This window comes from Bufo gargarizans, chromosome 10 (genome assembly GCF_014858855.1).
Source record: "Bufo gargarizans isolate SCDJY-AF-19 chromosome 10, ASM1485885v1, whole genome shotgun sequence".
NCBI classification, from domain to species: domain Eukaryota; kingdom Metazoa; phylum Chordata; class Amphibia; order Anura; family Bufonidae; genus Bufo; species Bufo gargarizans.
This window is the reverse complement of record NC_058089.1, coordinates 9,162,803-9,189,656: the sequence shown is the minus strand read 5'-3', so window position 1 is coordinate 9,189,656 and position 26,854 is coordinate 9,162,803. Positions and strand designations below refer to the sequence as shown.

Here is a 26,854-nt window from a genome sequence, read left to right as displayed (position 1 = left end):
GCAGTGGTTACCTACTGTATTACACAACACTGCAGGGCACATTTACTAAGGGACTTGCAATACTTTCAGATGTAAAAAGTGTTGCGAGACCCCTTTTCTGTCCAGCCATGCAACAAAATTTTGTCATGTGGCCTGTTTTGTGCTGTTTACGCCAGTTGGGCATAATAGGGGCAGGGTAGGTGTGTGCCTGGGGCCTTGCCGGGGCTGGGACTCCAATACCCGGCAAATTTACTTACATTTGCAACTGGGAACAGGCGCAAATGTAAGCTAAAAACTGGCTGGCGTAGTTTTAACTCCAGGCATACTGACTGCCACAGATGCGCCTAATTTATGACTTGGCGCACACCTCGTCATAAATTAGATGGATCTTACGGCAGCGCAGAGGGAAAAACTAATACTATCCGGTCTTAGTAAATGTGCCCCTGCAAGTTTTACTCTGATTCTGTATTGACACTGAATGTTTGTACTTCCTTTATTTCAGAACCGATGTCGGTAAATTCTCTGCAGATCAGTGATGTGACCTCATCTTCTGTGTCTCTGACTTGGAGTAAACCTGATGAGTATCAAACGTCTTACAGCTACAGAGTCCAGACCAATCTCACCTCACCATCAGTAATGATAAATGATACAATAGTGAGAAGTGAATCAGCGACAATAATGAATCTGACAGCAGGAGAAACATATAAATTCATGGTGTATACCAGAGCTGCCGATGGCATCACTGAATCAAAACCGGCGTCACAATCTACCTGCACAAGTAATATCAATGTGTTCACAGTATGCCAATTTATGTAAATATGATGAAAATTGTTTTCTCGCCCATTTTCCTTGGGGGACACAGACCTTGGGTATAGCTCAGCTCCCTAGGAGGCGTGACACTAAGTAAAACTGTTAAGCCCCTCCTCCATCAGCTATACCCTCAGCCTGGAGATAGAGGCTACCAGTTTTAGCTTAGTGTCCAAGGAGGCAAGACACTCCCTGCTACTGCAGGGCTGTTTTCTCCTTGTTATTTTTACTTTTTCTTCTAATTTTGTTATTTTATTTTTTCCTAGGGATACCAGAGACGCATTAGACCTCTCTGCTCTCCCGGGGTTGAGCTGCGCCAGTGCCAACTTATCTGCACTGCTGCCTCCCCCACAGAAGCAATAGGAGGATCTGGGCAGCAATGGCTCCCCTACATCCCGCCAGCTAGGGGGTCGCCCGCACGCCAAGCCCCTCTTCCAGCTTCCTGCCACTGCGGTGCCAGTGGCTGAAGGGGCGACCCTGCTGGAAAGGACTGAGGGTGAAGACGTCGGACGGTGAGATGGCTATTCCAGCCCATACCCCGTCCCTATCTGCAGCATCTACCCCTCTGGGTAAGGGGGGCACCCGTGGTCGCTCATTCTGAGCGCTCATCTGCAGGACAATGCAGCACAGCAGCATCCTCAGCACCCCCACGCCGTTCCCCCCCACGCTGCTATCTTTCTCCCCCCCTCCCCCTCATTCGGGGCTGACTCCATTTTTCTCTTCTCTCTCTCCCCCTTCCCGCCGAGAACGGGGGGCGGGGCTTAGCGGTCCCGGCAGGGGGCGGGCTTACGCGCGCGTCATTTTGGGGGCGGAGCTACGTTCTCCTTCACAGGAGACATTTCAAGCGCTGGAGGGGGCAGAGCTTGTTCCCCGTGCTTTCTGCTGAGGTTTCCCGCGCTTCCTCACTCCTGACAGGAAGCTGGGACACGGTGGGGGACTCTAACCTCCTGTGTACATCGCTCGGCTTCTGTGGGCGCTCTCTGCTGCTCACTGCTGTTCACTGCTTCTCTGCTGCTGCTGATCTGGGCCATCTCCTGACGTTCTTCTGAGGCACTGGTAGGACAGTTAACCCTCTCCTAACCCTCCTGGTCATAGCTGCTATAACCCTTTGTGGTCTCTATATTAGAGTACAACCACACTTCAGCATGTCAGATCCCACAGGTGCCCCCAAAACCTGGTACCATGCCTGTACCGCCTGTAAGGACCTTTTTCCGCGGGGGCAATCTGAGCCGCATTGCCTTGCATGTCAGGCCCCAGTGCAGGGCCCGCTTCCCGCTGCGCCCCCCGGTGCCTCTGAACCCCCTGACTGGGCTAGGTCTCTGTCTCAGGCGGTGGAAAGCCTTACACACGTAGTGGGCCGTCTCGTGGATAGACCGCCTCTCCCGCAGGCTGCCACAATCCCTGTCGCACCCGCTGGGACTACCGTTTCTGCCGCCCCCACTGGTTCCCTGCCTCCCAGCGAATCTTCCAGGGCCCGGCATACTCAGAAACGTTCAAGGGTTGAGCGCACATCTTCTCCAGATGCTTCGCTCTCTCCGCCATGCGTGCGAGCTCAGTCAAGTCTATCCTCTCAAAGGGATACGCTTTCTGAGGGAGAACTGGCGGATTCGGACGTGGACATGGACTCAGAGCTTCCGTCCAAATTGGCGTCCGCGGTGGGGCATCTTGTCACTAGCATCCGTGATACCTTTCAGCTACACGATGACCCCCCCCAGGTCTGAACAGGCCGGCGTGTCCTTTCTCCGCCCCAAACAGGCCTCCAAGGTTTTTCCCATACACGCTGATTTTTCTTCTGTGGTATCCAAGGCTTGGACTCGGCCTAACGTCCGCTTTATTACACCCAAAAAGCTGGACATTTGTTATCCCTTTCCAGCGGATTCTGTGACCACGTGGACATCCCCGCCTAAGGTTGATCCTCCCGTGGCTCGTCTGTCCAAAAGCACTACTATTCCTGTACAGGACGGATCTTCCCTCCAGTCTGTTGAGGACCGTCGTACGGAATCCCTCTCCAAGGCCATATTTACTGCCTCTGGTTCGGCCCTTAGACCGGTCTTTGCCTCCGCCTGGGTTGGCAAAGCGGTCTCTGAATGGGGTTTGCAACTGGAACGGGAGTTAGGGTCGGACGTCCCTGTTCAGGACCTCCGTTCCTTAGCCCAACTAATTGTTCAGGCCGGAAAATTCGTCTGTGAGGCCTCCCTTGATGCGGGTGCCCTCATTGCCCGTTCCTCTGCCCTGGCAGTTTCTGTCAGGAGGGAACTCTGGCTGAAGGTTTGGGCGGCGGACGCCGCTTCCAAACGCTCTTTGGCCGGCCTACCATTCACGGGTTCCCGCCTGTTCGGAACCCGTCTGGACGAACTTATATCAGAGGCCACGGGTGGGAAGAGTACTCACCTCCCCCAGTCCAGGCCAATGGGCGCCCCCCGTGGTCGCGCTGGTTCGTCCCATTTTCGGTCCTTTCGCAAGCCCACCGGGTCTAGACCCGCGGCCAGTTCTTCTTCCTCTGGCCCAGCCCAGGATAGACGCAAGAAGCCGTTTTTTCGGACGCAACCTACCTGGCGCAAGTCCCAGCTTGCACGGGCTCCCACCGGCCAGCAGCCCTCTGCCTGAAGGTGCGCCCCCACCCACCCGGGTGGGGGGCCGCCTTCTCCTATTCAGGAACGTATGGCGGGCCCACATCTCAGACGCATGGGCGCTCGAGATTGTATCTTGCGGATACAAAATCGAATTTGCGTCCATTCCGCCAGACCGTTTCTTCCGATCCCGTCCTCCGCGAGATCCCGTACGAGTGGCCGCCTTCTTCGCGGCCATTCACTCTCTAATGGACAAGGGTGTCGTCGCCCCCGTGCCTCCGACGGAAAGGTTCAGGGGGTTCTACTCGAACCTCTTTGTGGTTCCCAAGAAGGAAGGCTCAGTGCGTCCGATCTTGGACCTAAAACGCCTGAACCGTTTTCTCCGACTGCAGAGATTCCGGATGGAGTCTCTCAGGTCCGCAGTGGCCTCCCTGGAAAGAGGGGATTTCATGGCCTCAATCGACATTCAGGATGCATACCTCCACGTTCCGGTTGCTCCATGTCATCACCGCTTCCTGCGCTTCGCGGTGGGGGACGATCACTTCCAATTCGTCGCCCTTCCCTTTGGTCTGGCGACGGCTCCTCGAGTGTTCACCAAGGTCCTGGCCCCTGTCTTGGCCCTTCTACGTTCAAGAAGTGTTTTTCTTCTCCCATACTTGGACGACATCCTGGTCAAGGCACCCTCCTTCTCTCAGACATCCCGCAGTGTGGAACTCACTCTGGAGACCCTGACGCGGTTCGGTTGGATTATCAACCACCCCAAATCTTCCCTTACCCCCTCCAGACGGCTGATCTTCCTGGGGATGCTCCTGGATACAGAGTTGGCGGAGGTCCGCCTTCCGTCGGACAAGCGTCTGGCCCTTCGCGGGTCGGTTCGCAGTCTCCTCCGTCATCACCGCCCTTCCCTCAGATCCAGCATGCGGTTGTTGGGAAAGATGGTTGCCTGTTTCGAAGCGGTGTCGTTCGCACAATTCCGATCCCGCACCTTTCAGAGGGCAATTCTGTCGGCCTGGGACAAATCACCGAGGAGTCTGGACAGGACCTTTCTTCGGCCTCCCCTGGCTCGGGCTTCCCTCGGCTGGTGGTTGCATATCCCTCTAAGGGGGAAGTCCTTCCGTCCACTGAACTGGCTGGTGATTACCACAGATGCCAGCTTACGGGGGTGGGGGGGGGTTTTCCCTCCCCGGTCCGTCCAGGGCGTTTGGTCTCTATCGGAGTCCAGACTTCCAATCAATATTCTGGAACTGAGGGCGATTCTTCTGTCCCTCAGACACTGGACCCATCTGCTGAGGGGCCACCCTGTTCGGATCCAATCGGACAATGCCACGGCTGTGGCATACATAAACCATCAGGGAGGCACTCGCAGCGCTGCAGCGATGCAAGAGGTGACCCTCATTCTCCTCTGGGCGGAGACGCACGTGCCGGCCTTATCTGCGATTTACATCCCGGGGGTGGACAACTGGGCGGCGGATTTCCTCAGCCGGTCCACCATCGACCCGGGAGAATGGTCCCTGCACCCAGAGGTGTTCGAAGCCCTTTGTCTTCGCTGGGGTCGCCCCGACGTGGACCTCATGGCCTCCAAATTCAACCACAAGGTCCCCCTATACCTGGCCAGGGCACGGGACCCGAAGGCATACGGCGCCGACGCGCTCGTCCTTCCGTGGCGCGAATTCTCCCTTCTGTACGTCTTTCCTCCTTTTCCCCTCCTGCCACGGGTTCTTCGGAGGATCGCGGCAGAGGGCGTCCCCGCGATTCTAATCGCCCCGGATTGGCCCCGCCGGTCTTGGTACGCCGACCTAATGTTGCTGTTGGCAGACGCACCGTGGCCACTGCCCTCCAGGGAAGACCTTCTCTCTCAGGGACCGATCTTCCACGAGCATTTAGGCTCGCTACGTTTGACGGCGTGGCTATTGAGACCGCCGTCTTAACGCGACGGGGTTTCTCCGCGGACGTAGTCCGCACCATGATCCGGGCTCGTAAGCCCGTATCCTCTAGGATCTACTATCGGGTTTGGAGGTCCTATCTGGGGTTCTGTGAGTCCCGGAGCATCCCACCTCTCCGGTTTTCTCTTCCCACAATCCTGTCCTTCCTCCAGTCGGGTCTGGACCTGGGGCTGTGCCTCAGTTCTCTGAAGGGTCAGATTTCGGCGCTGTCTATTCTTCTCCAGCGTCCCCTGGCCCCTCTAGGGCCAATTAAGACCTTTTTACAAGGGGTGGCTCACTCTGTTCCGCCGTACCGCCCTCCAGTTCCTTCCTGGGACCTGAATGTGGTGCTCTCGGCGCTCCAATCAGCCCCCTTCGAGCCTTTACGGGAGGTCTCCCTTCGCCTTCTGTCCTGCAAGGTCATCTTTCTTGTGGCGGTCACGTCTCTCCGACGGGTGTCGGAGTTAGCGGCTCTTTCTTGCTCCGAACCTTTCCTGATCTTCCACCAGGATAAGGTTGTGCTTCGGCCTGTCCCGACTTTCCTGCCAAAGGTGGTCTCCGCCTTTCACATCAATGAGGACATCGTCCTTCCGTCGCTCTGTCCCTCTCCTTCCCACCCCAGAGAACGGGAACTGCACCGTCTGGATGTGGTCAGGGCGTTGAGGATTTACTTGGAGGTCACCGGGTCCTTTCGGCGCACGGACTCCCTGTTTTTGGTTCCGGAGGGTTCGCGCAAGGGTTTGGCGGTCTCCAAGGTGGCTATTGCCCGTTTCATTAAACTGGCGGTGTCTGAGGCTTATCGAGCCAAGGGCAGACCTCCGCCTTTCGGCGTCACTGCTCATTCCACCAGAGCAGTCGGAGCTTCCTGGGCGCAGAGGCATCGGGCCTCGGCTGAACAGTTGTGCAAAGCAGCCACTTGGTCCTCTCTGCACACTTTCACAAAGTTCTATAGGGTGCATACGCATGCATCAGCGGATGCTGCTTTGGGCCGCCTGGTTTTGCAGGCAGCGGTTTCCTGATGCTCTGGTGGTGTTCCGCCTTGGGTTTGTGGTCCCTCCCTTCTTGGACTGCTCTTGAACGTCCCAAGGTCTGTGTCCCCCAAGGAAAATGGGCGAGAAAAGGAGATTTTTGTATAACTTACCAGTTAAATCTCTTTCTCGCTCTTCCTTGGGGGACACAGCACCCACCCTTCTGTGTTTGGTTACAGGGTTATGGTCTGGCGCCCCGTTGGGTTGCTGGCTGGTTGTTTCCGTTATTGGTTGTTATCCTTTCACTACTTGGACACGCAACTGGTAGCCTCTATCTCCAGGCTGAGGGTATAGCTGATGGAGGAGGGGCTTAACAGTTTTACTTAGTGTCACGCCTCCTAGGGAGCTGAGCTATACCCAAGGTCTGTGTCCCCCAAGGAAGAGCGAGAAAGAGATTTAACTGGTAAGTTATACAAAAATCTCCTTTTCTACTGAATTTCTTTATAGAAAATTGGCAGCGACACTTACATCCTGTCAAGTGCCCATCCCCTTTATCTGCCTCTATAATTAATCCAGCTTAACTATGGAGGTCAAAGGGGTTCTCCAGGAAGTAAGAAAATGAAAATAATTTAATATTACTTTATCAGAAATATATTCCCAAATACTTTTCATTAATTATAATGGCTCATTTTGTCTGGGGAGCAATCGTTAGCAGAAATAAAATGGCCACCGTCCTATTAGTAGACACAAAACCTGTCCTAATCACACAGCAGGACACGTTACTTTACAACACTGAGCTACAGAGCTGCCTCATCCTCCTCTCTGCTCTGCCTGTCAGGGATTATGGTCTTGAATACAATTGATGAGATCTTCATCTGAATCTGTGTAGGAATTCATGAGGAGACATGCAGTACAGAGAGGACGGACAGGACAGGCTGTGGTAATTGAGACTGTACACAAGAGCTGTTTCTCATTAGCCACATCTCCACCTATCTGTCCTCTCTGTACTTCATGTCTCATAATCCCTGATAAGCAGAGCAGAGATGAGGATGAGGCAGCTCTTTAGCTCAGTGTTCTGAAGTAACTCATCCTGTTATGTGATTAGGACAGGTTTTGTATGTACTAATAGGGCGGCGGCCATTTTATTGCTCCTTATTATTGCTACCTAGACGAAACGAGCCATTACAACTAATGAAATGTATTTGGGAATATATTTATAATAAAGTAATATTTAAGTATTTTCAGTGATTTTATTTTCTTAATTCCCAGAGAACTTTTTTAAGCAGTATATCTCTGTAGTGGCTGACATGACACAAAGGGCTACACTGTGACATGTATTGTGTGACAGCAAGTTTCAGAATAGTGATTTGGCTGTAAATAGGCAACCAAACTGCAGAACAATCACAGGCAGGTGGCAGTGGCACAAGACGTGTACTATGTCGCATGCAATTTAAAACCTGCAACCAAAAATCCAATTGTGTTCGATTTTGTGCAACTTGCACATCACAGTGTATTGCATGGTGACCTCACTGACAATCATAAGAAGTGATTTGCCATGTGACAACGTGATGTCACTGTGTAGCCCTAGCCATAAGTTGACACTAGCACTGAACACACAAATAGGTCCTCAATTTTAAATACTTGGATAACCCCTTTCAGTGTTGCATAACTAAAGGTGCATTTAGATGCTGTGAGGAACAGCCGATTTGTTGTAAATGAAGGATTTCTTCCTGACAATTCGCTGTTTGTTAAGAGGAGGTTGAGGGCCTGCATTTAGATATCGCAATCATCTCCACAGTATAAGGACAAGCAACCCTTGCTGCTATCACTCATCATCATACAAAATCATTGTTCCTGGACAGCAGAGTGCTGTTTAGACAGCACAATCTGCTGCCCGGGAACGAGTATTAAGGTGTCTGCACCTACGAGCTAAACGCTTGTTCATCGGGTCATTTGTGCTCCTTTACAAACGCTGATTATCAGGAACAAGCGTTCATAGGAATATTCTTTCTAGATAATCAGCACAAACTTCAGGCCTTGTAAATGTGGCGTAACCAGTCTATAATTTGTGATATTCTCAGCTCCTGAAAAAGTTTCCAGCCTCTCACTGAACAATTACAAGTCGGTTGATTTTCTTGGAGCAACATGGAATAAACCAGAAGGAAAAGTAGATAATTATACCGTCCGTCTAACAGGAGCTGTGAATAAGACAATACCAACTATAACTACACAAGTAAATTTCACTGGATTACTGCCCGGAAGAGATTATACAGTCACTGTACAGACAGTCAGTGAGAACTTCAGCCAGATGTCTTTTCCAGTGACAGAGGCCACATGTGAGTATGATCAGGATCTGCTTAATGGTGACTCGGATCATCATCCTTCACCTCTGTTACAGTCACTTTTCCCGTATACGTCATGTGTTGTATATGTTCTCACCTGTCTGTATTGTTGTTGTTTGTGCAGATCCAACCCAACCTGGAAAGTTATCCCTTATCAGCATCGAAACTAAGAATCTGACGTTATCTTGGACAGAGCCAGTAAATATGACCGGTTTGACTAAGTCATATAATATAAGCTATGGGATGTTCCCATCAACTAATATAACTGTGACGAGCAACGCAACAAACGTCACCCTTCAGAACCTGACCTCAGGGACTAATTACAGCATTACTGTGGTCACAGTCGGAGTCCGGGGGTATCCGAGTTCACCTGTCAGAACATCTGTCCAAACAAGTAGGTTCTCTCATGACTGTTTGCAACTTTTCATAAAATGTGACAAACACTACAGAGAAATGGAGAGGGAGCAGGGTAATGGAAAGGGTAGAGGAAAGGATTTTAAAGAGTTTTCATGAAAAGTTGAGTCTGTTAATAAGACAGGCTAGGAGCATATGTTGAAAGCTATTGCTTACAGGGATTTGCCAGGATTTACATTGATGACCTATCCTCATGATTTTGCATATAACTCACCTGAATGGAACCAAACAAATTCCATTGACTATAATGGGGTCACTTCAGTTTCCGTTCAGGAGTCTGCTTTTTCAGCAGAGAAATAAGTCCCCCATGCAAGGCTTTTCCCCTTTTTCATGGAATCTGGGATGGAGGTCCTGACATAGATGTAAACAAGGCCTTGTAGACCCGAAATCTGTCTTTTAAAAAGGAAATGCAATGAGATAACACAGGCCCTTTGAAATATGGAAGCAAATATGACTGACATGCAGATGACATATTGATACCATACAGATAATATAGGGCTGCATCTATATTTTGAACACCCACCAAAAACTTTAATGAGCGTTTTCTATCCCCAAAATAGATTAAAGTAGTGCGTGCTGCTTCTTTAAAACACAGATGTATTTTATATGCCCTTATGAATAGACACATAAAAACCATTGAATTTGTTTAGCACACCTATGAACCTGTATGTTCAACTTGCCTGTGTAAAATAGTCCATAGTCTCCCTAAGTGATGTGGCTGCAGTTTGGTCTCCAGGCTCTAATTACAACTCTGGATTTTCAGGTTTTGAGCAGTGGTTTCCTACTGTATTACACAACACTGCAGGGCACATTTACTAAGGGACTTGCAACACTTTCAGATGTAAAAAGTGTTGCGAGACCCCTTTTCTGTCCAGCCATGCAACAAAATTTTGTCATGTGGCCTGTTTTGTGCTGTTTACGCCAGTTGGGCATAATAGGGGCAGGGTAGGTGTGTGCCTGGGGCCTTGCCGGGGCTGGGACTCCAATCCCCGGCAAATTTACTGACATTTGCAACTGGGAACAGGCGCAAATGTAAGCTAAAAACTGGCTGGCGTAGTTTTAACTCCAGGCATACTGACTGCCACAGATGCGCCTAATTTATGACTTGGCGCACACCTCGTCATAAATTAGATGGATCTTACGGCAGCGCAGAGGGAAAAACGAATACTATCCGGTCTTAGTAAATGTGCCCCTGCAAGTTTTACTCTGATTCTGTATTGACACTGAATGTTTGTACTTCCTTTATTTCAGAACCGATGTCGGTAAATTCTCTGCAGATCAGTGATGTGACCTCATCTTCTGTGTCTCTGACTTGGAGTAAACCTGATGAGTATCAAACGTCTTACAGCTACAGAGTCCAGACCAATCTCACCTCACCATCAGAAATGATAAATGATACAATAGTGAGAAGTGAATCAGCGACAATAATGAATCTGACAGCAGGAGAAACATATAAATTCATGGTGTATACCAGAGCTGCCGATGGCATCACTGAATCAAAACCGGCGTCACAATCTACCTGCACAAGTAATACCAATGTGTTCACAGTATGCCAATTTATGTAAATATGATGAAAATTGTTTTCTACTGAATTTCTTTATAGAAAATTGGCAGCGACACTTACATCCTGTCAAGTGCCCATCCCCTTTATCTGCCTCTATAATTAATCCAGCTTAACTATGGAGGTCAAAGGGGTTCTCCAGGAAGTAAGAAAATGAAAATAATTTAATATTAGTTTATCAGAAATATATTCCCAAATACTTTTCATTAGTTATAATGGCTCATTTTGTCTGGGGAGCAATCGTTAGCAGAAATAAAATGGCCACCGTCCTATTAGTAGACACAAAACCTGTCCTAATCACACAGCAGGACACGTTACTTTACAACACTGAGCTACAGAGCTGCCTCATCCTCCTCTCTGCTCTGCCTGTCAGGGATTATGGTCTTGAATACAATTGATGAGATCTTCATCTGAATCTGTGTAGGAATTCATGAGGAGACATGCAGTACAGAGAGGACGGACAGGACAGGCTGTGGTAATTGAGACTGTACACAAGAGCTGTTTCTCATTAGCCACATCTCCACCTATCTGTCCTCTCTGTACTTCATGTCTCATAATCCCTGATAAGCAGAGCAGAGATGAGGATGAGGCAGCTCTTTAGCTCAGTGTTCTGAAGTAACTCATCCTGTTATGTGATTAGGACAGGTTTTGTATGTACTAATAGGGCGGCGGCCATTTTATTGCTCCTTATTATTGCTACCTAGACGAAACGAGCCATTACAACTAATGAAATGTATTTGGGAATATATTTATAATAAAGTAATATTTAAGTATTTTCAGTGATTTTATTTTCTTAATTCCCAGAGAACTTTTTTAAGCAGTATATCTCTGTAGTGGCTGACATGACACAAAGGGCTACACTGTGACATGTATTGTGTGACAGCAAGTTTCAGAATAGTGATTTGGCTGTAAATAGGCAACCAAACTGCAGAACAATCACAGGCAGGTGGCAGTGGCACAAGACGTGTACTATGTCGCATGCAATTTAAAACCTGCAACCAAAAATCCAATTGTGTTGGATTTTGTGCAACTTGCACATCACAGTGTATTGCATGGTGACCTCACTGACAATCATAAGAAGTGATTTGCCATGTGACAACGTGATGTCACTGTGTAGCCCTAGCCATAAGTTGACACTAGCACTGAACACACAAATAGGTCCTCAATTTTAAATACTTGGATAACCCCTTTCAGTGTTGCATAACTAAAGGTGCATTTAGATGCTGTGAGGAACAGCCGATTTGTTGTAAATGAAGGATTTCTTCCTGACAATTCGCTGTTTGTTAAGAGGAGGTTGAGGGCCTGCATTTAGATATCGCAATCATCTCCACAGTATAAGGACAAGCAACCCTTGCTGCTATCACTCATCATCATACAAAATCATTGTTCCTGGACAGCAGAGTGCTGTTTAGACAGCACAATCTGCTGCCCGGGAACGAGTATTAAGGTGTCTGCACCTACGAGCTAAACGCTTGTTCATCGGGTCATTTGTGCTCCTTTACAAACGCTGATTATCAGGAACAAGCGTTCATAGGAATATTCTTTCTAGATAATCAGCACAAACTTCAGGCCTTGTAAATGTGGCGTAACCAGTCTATAATTTGTGATATTCTCAGCTCCTGAAAAAGTTTCCAGCCTCTCACTGAACAATTACAAGTCGGTTGATTTTCTTGGAGCAACATGGAATAAACCAGAAGGAAAAGTAGATAATTATACCGTCCGTCTAACAGGAGCTGTGAATAAGACAATACCAATTATAACTACACAAGTAAATTTCACTGGATTACTGCCCGGAAGAGATTATACAGTCACTGTACAGACAGTCAGTGAGAACTGCAGCCAGATGTCTTTTCCAGTGACAGAGGCCACATGTGAGTATGATCAGGATCTGCTTAATGGTGACTCGGATCATCATCCTTCACCTCTGTTACAGTCACTTTTCCCGTATACGTCATGTGCTGTATATGTTCTCACCTGTCTGTATTGTTGTTGTTTGTGCAGATCCAACCCAACCTGGAAAGTTATCCCTTATCAGCATCGAAACTAAGAATCTGACGTTATCTTGGACAGAGCCAGTAAATATGACCGGTTTGACTAAGTCATATAATATAAGCTATGGGATGTTCCCATCAACTAATATAACTGTGACGAGCAACGCAACAAACGTCACCCTTCAGAACCTGACCTCAGGGACTAATTACAGCATTACTGTGGTCACAGTCGGAGTCCGGGGGTATCCGAGTTCACCTGTCAGAACATCTGTCCAAACAAGTAGGTTCTCTCATGACTGTTTGCAACTTTTCATAAAATGTGACAAACACTACAGAGAAATGGAGAGGGAGCAGGGTAATGGAAAGGGTAGAGGAAAGGATTTTAAAGAGTTTTCATGAAAAGTTGAGTCTGTTAATAAGACAGGCTAGGAGCATATGTTGAAAGCTATTGCTTACAGGGATTTGCCAGGATTTACATTGATGACCTATCCTCATGATTTTGCATATAACTCACCTGAATGGAACCAAACAAATTCCATTGACTATAATGGGGTCACTTCAGTTTCCGTTCAGGAGTCTGCTTTTTCAGCAGAGAAATAAGTCCCCCATGCAAGGCTTTTCCCCTTTTTCATGGAATCTGGGATGGAGGTCCTGACATAGATGTAAACAAGGCCTTGTAGACCCGAAATCTGTCTTTTAAAAAGGAAATGCAATGAGATAACACAGGCCCTTTGAAATATGGAAGCAAATATGACTGACATGCAGATGACATATTGATATCATACAGATAATATAGGGCTGCATCTATATTTTGAACACCCACCAAAAACTTTAATGAGCGTTTTCTATCCCCAAAATAGATTAAAGTAGTGCGTGCTGCTTCTTTAAAACACAGATGTATTTTATATGCCCTTATGAATAGACACATAAAAACCATTGAATTTGTTTAGCACACCTATGAACCTGTATGTTCAACTTGCCTGTGTAAAATAGTCCATAGTCTCCCTAAGTGATGTGGCTGCAGTTTGGTCTCCAGGCTCTAATTACAACTCTGGATTTTCAGGTTTTGAGCAGTGGTTTCCTACTGTATTACACAACACTGCAGGGCACATTTACTAAGGGACTTGCAACACTTTCAGATGTAAAAAGTGTTGCGAGACCCCTTTTCTGTCCAGCCATGCAACAAAATTTTGTCATGTGGCCTGTTTTGTGCTGTTTACGCCAGTTGGGCATAATAGGGGCAGGGTAGGTGTGTGCCTGGGGCCTTGCCGGGGCTGGGACTCCAATCCCCGGCAAATTTACTTACATTTGCAACTGGGAACAGGCGCAAATGTAAGCTAAAAACTGGCTGGCGTAGTTTTAACTCCAGGCATACTGACTGCCACAGATGCGCCTAATTTATGACTTGGCGCACACCTCGTCATAAATTAGATGGATCTTACGGCAGCGCAGAGGGAAAAACGAATACTATCCGGTCTTAGTAAATGTGCCCCTGCAAGTTTTACTCTGATTCTGTATTGACACTGAATGTTTGTACTTCCTTTATTTCAGAACCGATGTCGGTAAATTCTCTGCAGATCAGTGATGTGACCTCATCTTCTGTGTCTCTGACTTGGAGTAAACCTGATGAGTATCAGACGTCTTACAGCTACAGGGTCCAGACCAATGTCACCTCACCATCAGAAATGATAAATGATACAATAGTGAGAAGTGAATCAGCGACAATAATGAATCTGACAGCAGGAGAAACATATAAATTCATGGTGTATACGAGAGCTGCCGATGGCATCACTGAATCAAAACCGGCGTCACAATCTACCTGCACAAGTAATACCAATGTGTTCACAGTATGCCTATTTATGTAAATATGATGAAAATTGTTTTCTACTGAATTTCTTTATAGAAAATTGGCAGCGACACTTACATCCTGTCAAGTGCCCATCCCCTTTATCTGCCTCTATAATTAATCCAGCTTAACTATGGAGGTCAAAGGGGTTCTCCAGGAAGTAAGAAAATGAAAATAATTTAATATTACTTTATCAGAAATATATTCCCAAATACTTTTCATTAATTATAATGGCTCATTTTGTCTGGGGAGCAATCGTTAGCAGAAATAAAATGGCCACCGTCCTATTAGTAGACACAAAACCTGTCCTAATCACACAGCAGGACACGTTACTTTACAACACTGAGCTACAGAGCTGCCTCATCCTCCTCTCTGCTCTGCCTGTCAGGGATTATGGTCTTGAATACAATTGATGAGATCTTCATCTGAATCTGTGTAGGAATTCATGAGGAGACATGCAGTACAGAGAGGACGGACAGGACAGGCTGTGGTAATTGAGACTGTACACAAGAGCTGTTTCTCATTAGCCACATCTCCACCTATCTGTCCTCTCTGTACTTCATGTCTCATAATCCCTGATAAGCAGAGCAGAGATGAGGATGAGGCAGCTCTTTAGCTCAGTGTTCTGAAGTAACTCATCCTGTTATGTGATTAGGACAGGTTTTGTATGTACTAATAGGGCGGCGGCCATTTTATTGCTCCTTATTATTGCTACCTAGACGAAACGAGCCATTACAACTAATGAAATGTATTTGGGAATATATTTATAATAAAGTAATATTTAAGTATTTTCAGTGATTTTATTTTCTTAATTCCCAGAGAACTTTTTTAAGCAGTATATCTCTGTAGTGGCTGACATGACACAAAGGGCTACACTGTGACATGTATTGTGTGACAGCAAGTTTCAGAATAGTGATTTGGCTGTAAATAGGCAACCAAACTGCAGAACAATCACAGGCAGGTGGCAGTGGCACAAGACGTGTACTATGTTGCATGCAATTTAAAACCTGCAACCAAAAATCCAATTGTGTTGGATTTTGTGCAACTTGCACATCACAGTGTATTGCATGGTGACCTCACTGACAATCATAAGAAGTGATTCGCCATGCGACAACGTGATCTTCATGTTGCTTGACTCATGTCACTGTGTAGCCCTAGCCATAAGTTGACACTAGCACTGAACACACAAATAGGTCCTCAATTTTAAATACTTGGATAACCCCTTTCAGTGTTGCATAACTAAAGGTGCATTTAGATGCTGTGAGGAACAGCCGATTTGTTGTAAATGAAGGATTTCTTCCTGACAATTCGCTGTTTGTTAAGAGGAGGTTGAGGGCCTGCATTTAGATATCACAATCATCTCCACAGTATAAGGACAAGCAACCCTTGCTGCTATCACTCATCATCATACAAAATCATTGTTCCTGGACAGCAGAGTGCTGTTTAGACAGCACGATCTGCTGCCCGGGAACGAGTATTAAGGTGTCTGCACCTACGAGCTAAACGCTTGTTCATCTGGTCATTTGTGCTCCTTTACAAACGCTGATTATCAGGAACAAGCGTTCATAGGAATATTCTTTCTAGATAATCAGCACAAACTTCAGGCCTTGTAAATGTGGCTTAACCAGTCTATAATTTGTTATATTCTCAGCTCCTGAAAAAGTTTCCAGCCTCTCACTGAACAATTACAAGTCGGTTGATTTTCTTGGAGCAACATGGAATAAACCAGAAGGAAAAGTGGATAATTATACCGTCAGTCTAACAGGAGCTGTGAATAAGACAATACCAACGATAACTACACAAGTAAATTTCACTGGATTACTGCCCGGAAGAGATTATACAGTCACTGTACAGACAGTCAGTGAGAACTGCAGCCAGATGTCTTTTCCAGTGACAGAGGCCACATGTGAGTATCATCAGGATCTGCTTAATGGTGACTCGGATCATCATCCTTCACCTCTGTTACAGTCACTTTTCCCGTATACGTCATGTGCTGTATATGTTCTCACCTGTCTGTATTGTTGTTGTTTGTGCAGATTCAACCCAACCTGGAAAGTTATCCCTTATCAGCATCGAAACTAAGAATCTGACGTTATCTTGGACAGAGCCAGTAAATATGACCGGTTTGACTAAGTCATATAATATAAGCTATGGGATGTTCCCATCAACTAATATAACTGTGACGAGCAACGCAACAAACGTCACCCTTCAGAACCTGACCTCAGGGACTAATTACAGCATTACTGTGGTCACAGTCGGAGTCCGGGGGTATCCGAGTTCACCTGTCAGAACATCTGTCCAAACAAGTAGGTTCTCTCATGACTGTTTGCAACTTTTCATAAAATGTGACATACACTACAGAGAAATGGAGAGGGAGCAGGGTAATGGAAAGGGTAGAGGAAAGGATTTTAAAGAGTTTTCATGAAAAGTTGAGTCTGTTAATAAGACAGGCTAGGAGCATATGTTGAAAGCTATTGCTTAAAGGGATTTGCCAGGATTTACATTGATGACCTATCCTCATGATTTTGCATATAACTCACCTGAATGGAACCAAACAAATTCCATTGACTATAATGGGGTCACTTCAGTTTCCGTTCAGGAGTCTGCTTTTTCAGCAGAGAAATAAGTCCCCCATGCAAGGCTTTTCCCCTTTTTCATGGAATCTGGGATGGAGGTCCTGACATAGATGTAAACAAGGCCTTGTAGACCCGAAATCTGTCTTTTAAAAAGGAAATGCAATGAGATAACACAGGCCCTTTGAAATATGGAAGCAATATGGCTGACATGCAGATGACATATTGATATCATACAGATAATATAGGGCTGCATCTATATTTTGAACACCCACCAAAAACTTTAATGAGCGTTTTCTATCCCCAAAATAGATTAAAGTAGTGCGTGCTGCTTACATAGAAACATAGAAACATAGAATGTGTCAGCAGATAAGAACCATTTGGCCCATCTAGTCTGCCCAATATATCTGAATCCTATGAATAGTCCCTGGCCCTATCTTATATGAAGGATAGCCTTATGCCTATCCCATGCATGCTTAAACTCCTTCACTGTATTTGCAGCTACCACTTCTGCAGGAAGGCTATTCCATGCATCCACTACTCTCTCAGTAAAGTAATACTTCCTTATATTACTTTTAAACCTTTGCCCCTCTAATTTAAAACTGTGTCCTCTTGTGGTAGTTTTTCTTCTTTTAAATATGCTCTCCTCCTTTACCGAGTTGATTCCCTTTATGTATTTAAAAGTTTCTATCATATCCCCTCGGTCTCTTCTTTCTTCCAAGCTATACATATTAAGGTCCTTTAATCTTTCCTGGTAAGTTTTATCCTGCAATCCATGTACTAGTTTAGTAGCTCTTCTCTGAACTCTCTCTAGAGTATCTATATCCTTCTGGAGATATGGCCTCCAGTACTGTGCACAATACTCCAAGTGAGGTCTTACCAGTGATCTGTACAGCGGCATAAGCACTTCACTCTGTCTACTGGTAATGCCTCTCCCTATACATCCAAGCATTCTGCTGGCATTTCGTGCTGCTTTATTACATTGTCTTCCCACCTTTAAGTCTTCTGAAATAATTACTCCTAAATCCCTTTCCTCAGATACTGAGGTCAGGACTGTGTCAAATATTCTATATTCTGCCCTTGGGTTTTTACGCCCCAGGTGCATTATCTTGCACTTATCCACATTAAATTTCAGTTGCCAGAGTTCTGACCATTCTTCTAGTTTTCCTAAATCCTTTTCCATTTGGCGTTTCCCTCCAGGAACATCAACCCTGTTACATATCTTTGTGTCATCAGCAAAAAGACAAACCTTACCATCGAGGCCTTTTGCAATATCACTTATGAAGATATTAAACAAAATTGGTCCCAGTACAGATCCCTGTGGAATCCCACTGGTAACATGACCTTGTTTTGAATGTTCTCCATTGACTACAACCCTCTGTTGTCTGTCACTCAGCCACTGCCTAATCCACTCAACAATATGGGAGTCCATGCTCAATGACTGCAGTTTATTGATAAGTCTTCTATGTGGGACAGTGTCAAAAGCCTTACTAAAATCTAGATATGCGATGTCTACTGCACCTCCACCGTCTATTATTTTAGTCACCCAGTCAAAAAAATCTATAAGATTTGTTTGACATGATCTCCCTGAAGTAAACCCATGCTGTTTTTCATCTTGCAATCCATGGGATTTTAGATGTTCCACAATCCTATCCTTTAATAGGGTTTCCATTAATTTGCCTACTATTGATGTCAGACTCACTGGTCTATAGTTGCTCGATTCCTCCTTACTTCTTTAAAACACAGATGTATTTTATATGCCCTTATGAATAGACACATAAAAACCATTGAATTTGTTTAGCACACCTATGAACCTGTATGTTCAACTTGCCTGTGTAAAATAGTCCATAGTCTTCCTAAGTGATGTGGCTGCAGTTTGGTCTCCAGGCTCTAATTACAACTCTGGATTTTCAGGTTTTGAGCAGTGGTTACCTACTGTATTACACAACACTGCAGGGCACATTTACTAAGGGACTTGCAACACTTTCAGATGTAAAAAGTGTTGCAAGACCCCTTTTCTGTCCAGCCATGCAACAAAATTTTGTCATGTGGCCTGTTTTGTGCTGTTTAGGGGCAGGGTAGGTGTGTGCCTGGGGCCTTGCCGGGGCTGGGACTCCAATCCCCGGCAAATTTACTTACATTTGCAACTGGGAACAGGCGCAAATGTAAGCTAAAAACTGGCTGGCGTAGTTTTAACTCCAGGCATACTGACTGCCACAGATGCGCCTAATTTATGACTTGGCGCACACCTCGTCATAAATTAGATGGATCTTACGGCAGCGCAGAGGGAAAAACTAATACTATCCGGTCTTAGTAAATGTGCCCCTGCAAGTTTTACTCTGATTCTGTATTGACACTGAATGTTTGTACTTCCTTTATTTCAGAACCGATGTCGGTAAATTCTCTGCAGATCAGTGATGTGACCTCATCTTCTGTGTCTCTGACTTGGAGTAAACCTGATGAGTATCAGACGTCTTACAGCTACAGGGTCCAGACCAATGTCACCTCACCATCAGAAATGATAAATGATACAATAGTGAGAAGTGAATCAGCGACAATAATGAATCTGACAGCAGGAGAAACATATAAATTCATGGTGTATACCAGAGCTGCCGATGGCATCACTGAATCAAAACCGGCGTCACAATCTACCTGCACAAGTAATACCAATGTGTTCACAGTATGCCTATTTATGTAAATATGATGAAAATTGTTTTCTACTGAATTTCTTTATAGAAAATTGGCAGCGACACTTACATCCTGTCAAGTGCCCATCCCCTTTATCTGCCTCTATAATTAATCCAGCTTAACTATGGAGGTCAAAGGGGTTCTCCAGGAAGTAAAAAAATGAAAATAATTTAATATTACTTTATCAGAAATATATTCCCAAATACTTTTCATTAATTATAATGGCTCATTTTGTCTGGGGAGCAATCGTTAGCAGAAATAAAATGGCCACCGTCCTATTAGTAGACACAAAACCTGTCCTAATCACACAGCAGGACACGTTACTTTACAACACTGAGCTACAGAGCTGCCTCATCCTCCTCTCTGCTCTGCCTGTCAGGGATTATGGTCTTGAATACAATTGATGAGATCTTCATCTGAATCTGTGTAGGAATTCATGAGGAGACATGCAGTACAGAGAGGACGGACAGGACAGGCTGTGGTAATTGAGACTGTACACAAGAGCTGTTTCTCATTAGCCACATCTCCACCTATCTGTCCTCTCTGTACTTCATGTCTCATAATCCCTGATAAGCAGAGCAGAGATGAGGATGAGGCAGCTCTTTAGCTCAGTGTTCTGAAGTAACTCATCCTGTTATGTGATTAGGACAGGTTTTGTATGTACTAATAGGGCGGCGGCCATTTTATTGCTCCTTATTATTGCTACCTAGACGAAACGAGCCATTACAACTAATGAAATGTATTTGGGAATATATTTATAATAAAGTAATATTTAAGTATTTTCAGTGATTTTATTTTCTTAATTCCCAGAGAACTTTTTTAAGCAGTATATCTCTGTAGTGGCTGACATGACACAAAGGGCTACACTGTGACATGTATTGTGTGACAGCAAGTTTCAGAATAGTGATTTGGCTGTAAATAGGCAACCAAACTGCAGAACAATCACAGGCAGGTGGCAGTGGCACAAGACGTGTACTATGTTGCATGCAATTTAAAACCTGCAACCAAAAATCCAATTGTGTTGGATTTTGTGCAACTTGCACATCACAGTGTATTGCATGGTGACCTCACTGACAATCATAAGAAGTGATTTGCCATGTGACAACGTGATGTCACTGTGTAGCCCTAGCCATAAGTTGACACTAGCACTGAACACACAAATAGGTCCTCAATTTTAAGTACTTGGATAACCCCTTTCAGTGTTGCATAACTAAAGGTGCATTTAGATGCTGTGAGGAACAGCCGATTTGTTGTAAATGAAGGATTTCTTCCTGACAATTCGCTGTTTGTTAAGAGGAGGTTGAGGGCCTGCATTTAGATATCGCAATCATCTCCACAGTATAAGGACAAGCAACCCTTGCTGCTATCACTCATCATCATACAAAATCATTGTTCCTGGACAGCAGAGTGCTGTTTAGACAGCACGATCTGCTGCCCGGGAACGAGTATTAAGGTGTCTGCACCTACGAGCTAAACGCTTGTTCATCTGGTCATTTGTGCTCCTTTACAAAGGCTGATTATCAGGAACAAGCGTTCATAGGAATATTCTTTCTAGATAATCAGCACAAACTTCAGGCCTTGTAAATGTGGCGTAACCAGTCTATAATTTGTGATATTCTCAGCTCCTGAAAAAGTTTCCAGCCTCTCACTGAACAATTACAAGTCGGTTGATTTTCTTGGAGCAACATGGAATAAACCAGAAGGAAAAGTGGATAATTATACCGTCCATCTAACAGGAGCTGTGAATAAGACAATACCAATTATAACTACACAAGTAAATTTCACTGGATTACTGCCCGGAAGAGATTATACAGTCACTGTACAGACAGTCAGTGGGAGCTGCAGCCAGATGTCTTTTCCAGTGACAGAGGCCACATGTGAGTATGATCAGGATCTGCTTAATGGTGACTCGGATCATCATCCTTCACCTCTGTTACAGTCACTTTTCCCGTATACGTCATGTGCTGTATATGTTCTCACCTGTCTGTATTGTTGTTGTTTGTGCAGATCCAACCCAACCTGGAAAGTTATCCCTTATCAGCATCGAAACTAAGAATCTGACGTTATCATGGACAGAGCCAGTAAATATGACCGGTTTGACTAAGTCATATAATATAAGCTATGGGATGTTCCCATCAACTAATATAACTGTGACGAGCAACGCAACAAATGTCACCCTTCAGAACCTGACCTCAGGGACTAATTACAGCATTACTGTGGTCACAGTCGGAGTCCGGGGGTATCCGAGTTCACCTGTCAGAACATCTGTCCAAACAAGTAGGTTCTCTCATGACTGTTTGCAACTTTTCATAAAATGTGACAAACACTACAGAGAAATGGAGAGGGAGCAGGGTAATGGAAAGGGTAGAGGAAAGGATTTTAAAGAGTTTTCATGAAAAGTTGAGTCTGTTAATAAGACAGGCTAGGAGCATATGTTGAAAGCTATTGCTTAAAGGGATTTGCCAGGATTTACATTGATGACCTATCCTCATGATTTTGCATATAACTCACCTGAATGGAACCAAACAAATTCCATTGACTATAATGGGGTCACTTCAGTTTCCGTTCAGGAGTCTGCTTTTTCAGCAGAGAAATAAGTCCCCCATGCAAGGCTTTTCCCCTTTTTCATGGAATCTGGGATGGAGGTCCTGACATAGATGTAAACAAGGCCTTGTAGACCCGAAATCTGTCTTTTAAAAAGGAAATGCAATGAGATAACACAGGCCCTTTGAAATATGGAAGCAAATATGACTGACATGCAGATGACATATTGATATCATACAGATAATATAGGGCTGCATCTATATTTTGAACACCCACCAAAAACTTTAATGAGCGTTTTCTATCCCCAAAATAGATTAAAGTAGTGCGTGCTGCTTCTTTAAAACACAGATGTATTTTATATGCCCTTATGAATAGACACATAAAAACCATTGAATTTGTTTAGCACACCTATGAACCTGTATGTTCAACTTGCCTGTGTAAAATAGTCCATAGTCTCCCTAAGTGATGTGGCTGCAGTTTGGTCTCCAGGCTCTAATTACAACTCTGGATTTTCAGGTTTTGAGCAGTGGTTACCTACTGTATTACACAACACTGCAGGGCACATTTACTAAGGGACTTGCAACACTTTCAGATGTAAAAAGTGTTGCGAGACCCCTTTTCTGTCCAGCCATGCAACAAAATTTTGTCATGTGGCCTGTTTTGTGCTGTTTACGCCAGTTGGGCATAATAGGGGCAGGGTAGGTGTGTGCCTGGGGCCTTGCCGGGGCTGGGACTCCAATCCCCGGCAAATTTACTTACATTTGCAACTGGGAACAGGCGCAAATGTAAGCTAAAAACTGGCTGGCGTAGTTTTAACTCCAGGCATACTGACTGCCACAGATGCGCCTAATTTATGACTTGGCGCACACCTTGTCATAAATTAGATGGATCTTACGGCAGCGCAGAGGGAAAAACTAATACTATCCGGTCTTAGTAAATGTGCCCCTGCAAGTTTTACTCTGATTCTGTATTGACACTGAATGTTTGTACTTCCTTTATTTCAGAACCGATGTCGGTAAATTCTCTGCAGATCAGTGATGTGACCTCGTCTTCTGTGTCTCTGACTTGGAGTAAACCTGATGAGTATCAGACGTCTTACAGCTACAGGGTCCAGACCAATGTCACCTCACCATCAGAAATGATAAATGATACAATAGTGAGAAATGAATCAGCGACAATAATGAATCTGACAGCAGGAGAAACATATAAATTCATGGTGTATACCAGAGCTGCCGATGGCATCACTGAATCAAAACCGGCGTCACAATCTACCTGCACAAGTAATATCAATGTGTTCACAGTATGCCAATTTATGTAAATATGATGAAAATTGTTTTCTACTGAATTTCTTTATAGAAAATTGGCAGCGACACTTACATCCTGTCAAGTGCCCATCCCCTTTATCTGCCTCTATAATTAATCCAGCTTAACTATGGAGGTCAAAGGGGTTCTCCAGGAAGTAAGAAAATGAAAATAATTTAATATTAGTTTATCAGAAATATATTCCCAAATACTTTTCATTAGTTATAATGGCTCATTTTGTCTGGGGAGCAATCGTTAGCAGAAATAAAATGGCCACCGTCCTATTAGTAGACACAAAACCTGTCCTAATCACACAGCAGGACAAGTTACTTCACAACACTGAGCTACAGAGCTGCCTCATCCTCCTCTCTGCTCTGCCTGTCAGGGATTATGGTCTTGAATACAATTGATGAGATCTTCATCTGAATCTGTGTAGGAATTCATGAGGAGACATGCAGTACAGAGAGGACGGACAGGACAGGCTGTGGTAATTGAGACTGTACACAAGAGCTGTTTCTCATTAGCCACATCTCCACCTATCTGTCCTCTCTGTACTTCATGTCTCATAATCCCTGATAAGCAGAGCAGAGATGAGGATGAGGCAGCTCTTTAGCTCAGTGTTCTGAAGTAACTCATCCTGTTATGTGATTAGGACAGGTTTTGTATGTACTAATAGGGCGGCGGCCATTTTATTGCTCCTTATTATTGCTACCTAGACGAAACGAGCCATTACAACTAATGAAATGTATTTGGGAATATATTTATAATAAAGTAATATTTAAGTATTTTCAGTGATTTTATTTTCTTAATTCCCAGAGAACTTTTTTAAGCAGTATATCTCTGTAGTGGCTGACATGACACAAAGGGCTACACTGTGACATGTATTGTGTGACAGCAAGTTTCAGAATAGTGATTTGGCTGTAAATAGGCAACCAAACTGCAGAACAATTACAGTCAGGTGGCAGTGGCACAAGACGTGTACTATGTCGCATGCAATTTAAAACCTGCAACCAAAAATCCAATTGTGTTGGATTTTGTGCAACTTGCACATCACAGTGTATTGCATGGTAACCTCACTGACAATCATAAGAAGTGATTTGCCATGTGACAACGTGATGTCACTGTGTAGCCCTAGCCATAAGTTGACACTAGCACTGAACACACAAATAGGTCCTCAATTTTAAATACTTGGATAACCCCTTTCAGTGTTGCATAACTAAAGGTGCATTTAGATGCTGTGAGGAACAGCCGATTTGTTGTAAATGAAGGACTTCTTCCTGACAATTCGCTGTTTGTTAAGAGGAGGTTGAGGCCCTGCATTTAGATAGAGCAATCAACTCCACAGTATAAGGACAAGCAACCCTTGCTGCTATCACTCATCATCATACAAAATCATTGTTCCTGGACAGCAGAGTGCTGTTTAGACAGCACGATCTGCTGCCCGGGAACGAGTATTAAGGTGTCTGCACCTACGAGCTAAACGCTTGTTCATCTGGTCATTTGTGCTCCTTTACAAAGGCTGATTATCAGGAACAAGCGTTCATAGGAATATTCTTTCTAGATAATCAGCACAAACTTCAGGCCTTGTAAATGTGGCGTAACCAGTCTATAATTTGTGATATTCTCAGCTCCTGGACAAGTTTCCAGCCTCTCACTGAACAATTACAAGTCGGTTGATTTTCTTGGAGCAACATGGAATAAACCAGAAGGAAAAGTGGATAATTATACCGTCAGTCTAACAGGAGCTGTGAATAAGACAATACCAACTATAACTACACAAGTAAATTTCACTGGATTACTGCCCGGAAGAGATTATACAGTCAATGTACAGACAGTCAGTGAGAACTGCAGCCAGATGTCTTTTCCAGTGACAGAGGCCACATGTGAGTATGATCAGGATCTGCTTAATGGTGACTCGGATCATCATCCTTCACCTCTGTTACAGTCACTTTTCCCGTATACGTCATGTGCTGTATATGTTCTCATCTGTCTGTATTGTTGTTGTTTGTGCAGATCCAACCCAACCTGGAAAGTTATCCCTTATCAGCATCGAAACTAAGAATCTGACGTTATCTTGGACAGAGCCAGTAAATATGTCCGGTGTGACTAAGTCATATAATATAAGCTATGGGATGTTCCCATCAACTAATATAACTGTGACGAGCAACGCAACAAACGTCACCCTTCAGAACCTGACCTCAGGGACTAATTACAGCATTACTGTGGTCACAGTCGGAGTCCGGGGGTATCCGAGTTCACCTGTCAGAACATCTGTCCAAACAAGTAGGTTCTCTCATGACTGTTTGCAACTTTTCATAAAATGTGACAAACACTACAGAGAAATGGAGAGGGAGCAGGGTAATGGAAAGGGTAGAGGAAAGGATTTTAAAGAGTTTTCATGAAAAGTTGAGTCTGTTAATAAGACAGGCTAGGAGCATATGTTGAAAGCTATTGCTTACAGGGATTTGCCAGGATTTACATTGATGACCTATCCTCATGATTTTGCATATAACTCACCTGAATGGAACCAAACAAATTCCATTGACTATAATGGGGTCACTTCAGTTTCCGTTCAGGAGTCTGCTTTTTCAGCAGAGAAATAAGTCCCCCATGCAAGGCTTTTCCCCTTTTTCATGGAATCTGGGATGGAGGTCCTGACATAGATGTAAACAAGGCCTTGTAGACCCGAAATCTGTCTTTTAAGAAGGAAATGCAATGAGATAACACAGGCCCTTTGAAATATGGAAGCAAATATGGCTGACATGCAGATGGCATATTGATATCATACAGATAATATAGGGCTGCATCTATATTTTGAACACCCACCAAAAACTTTAATGAGCGTTTTCTATCCCCAAAATAGATTAAAGTAGTGCGTGCTGCTTCTTTAAAACACAGATGTATTTTATATGCCCTTATGAATAGACACATAAAAACCATTGAATTTGTTTAGCACACCTATGAACCTGTATGTTCAACTTGCCTGTGTAAAATAGTCCATAGTCTCCCTAAGTGATGTGGCTGCAGTTTGGTCTCCAGGCTCTAATTACAACTCTGGATTTTCAGGTTTTGAGCAGTGGTTACCTACTGTATTACACAACACTGCAGGGCACATTTACTAAGGGACTTGCAACACTTTCAGATGTAAAAAGTGTTGCGAGACCCCTTTTCTGTCCAACCATGCAACAAAATTTTGTCATGTGGCCTGTTTTGTGCTGTTTACGCCAGTTGGGCATAATAGGGGCAGGGTAGGTGTGTGCCTGGGGCCTTGCCGGGGCTGGGACTCCAATCCCCGGCAAATTTACTTACATTTGCAACTGGGAACAGGCGCAAATGTAAGCTAAAAA

At 44.8% G+C, this 26,854-nt stretch overlaps 1 protein-coding gene across 1 annotated transcript in view; it reads left to right on the top strand.

Annotated features, from left to right (window-relative positions):
• LOC122920742 (tenascin-X-like) overlaps positions 1-26,854 on the top strand; it is a 132,057-nt gene that overhangs the window by 44,460 nt on the left and 60,743 nt on the right. Inside the window, exons 16-30 of the mRNA XM_044270456.1 lie at positions 482-757; positions 8,328-8,609; positions 8,713-8,982; positions 10,254-10,529; positions 12,180-12,434; positions 12,565-12,834; positions 14,106-14,381; positions 16,052-16,306; positions 16,437-16,706; positions 19,358-19,633; positions 21,284-21,538; positions 21,669-21,938; positions 23,210-23,485; positions 25,136-25,390; positions 25,521-25,790. Of these exons, the coding sequence (XP_044126391.1) occupies positions 482-757; positions 8,328-8,609; positions 8,713-8,982; positions 10,254-10,529; positions 12,180-12,434; positions 12,565-12,834; positions 14,106-14,381; positions 16,052-16,306; positions 16,437-16,706; positions 19,358-19,633; positions 21,284-21,538; positions 21,669-21,938; positions 23,210-23,485; positions 25,136-25,390; positions 25,521-25,790 (4,032 nt within the window). The remainder of the gene's footprint in view (positions 1-481; positions 758-8,327; positions 8,610-8,712; positions 8,983-10,253; positions 10,530-12,179; positions 12,435-12,564; positions 12,835-14,105; positions 14,382-16,051; positions 16,307-16,436; positions 16,707-19,357; positions 19,634-21,283; positions 21,539-21,668; positions 21,939-23,209; positions 23,486-25,135; positions 25,391-25,520; positions 25,791-26,854) is intronic.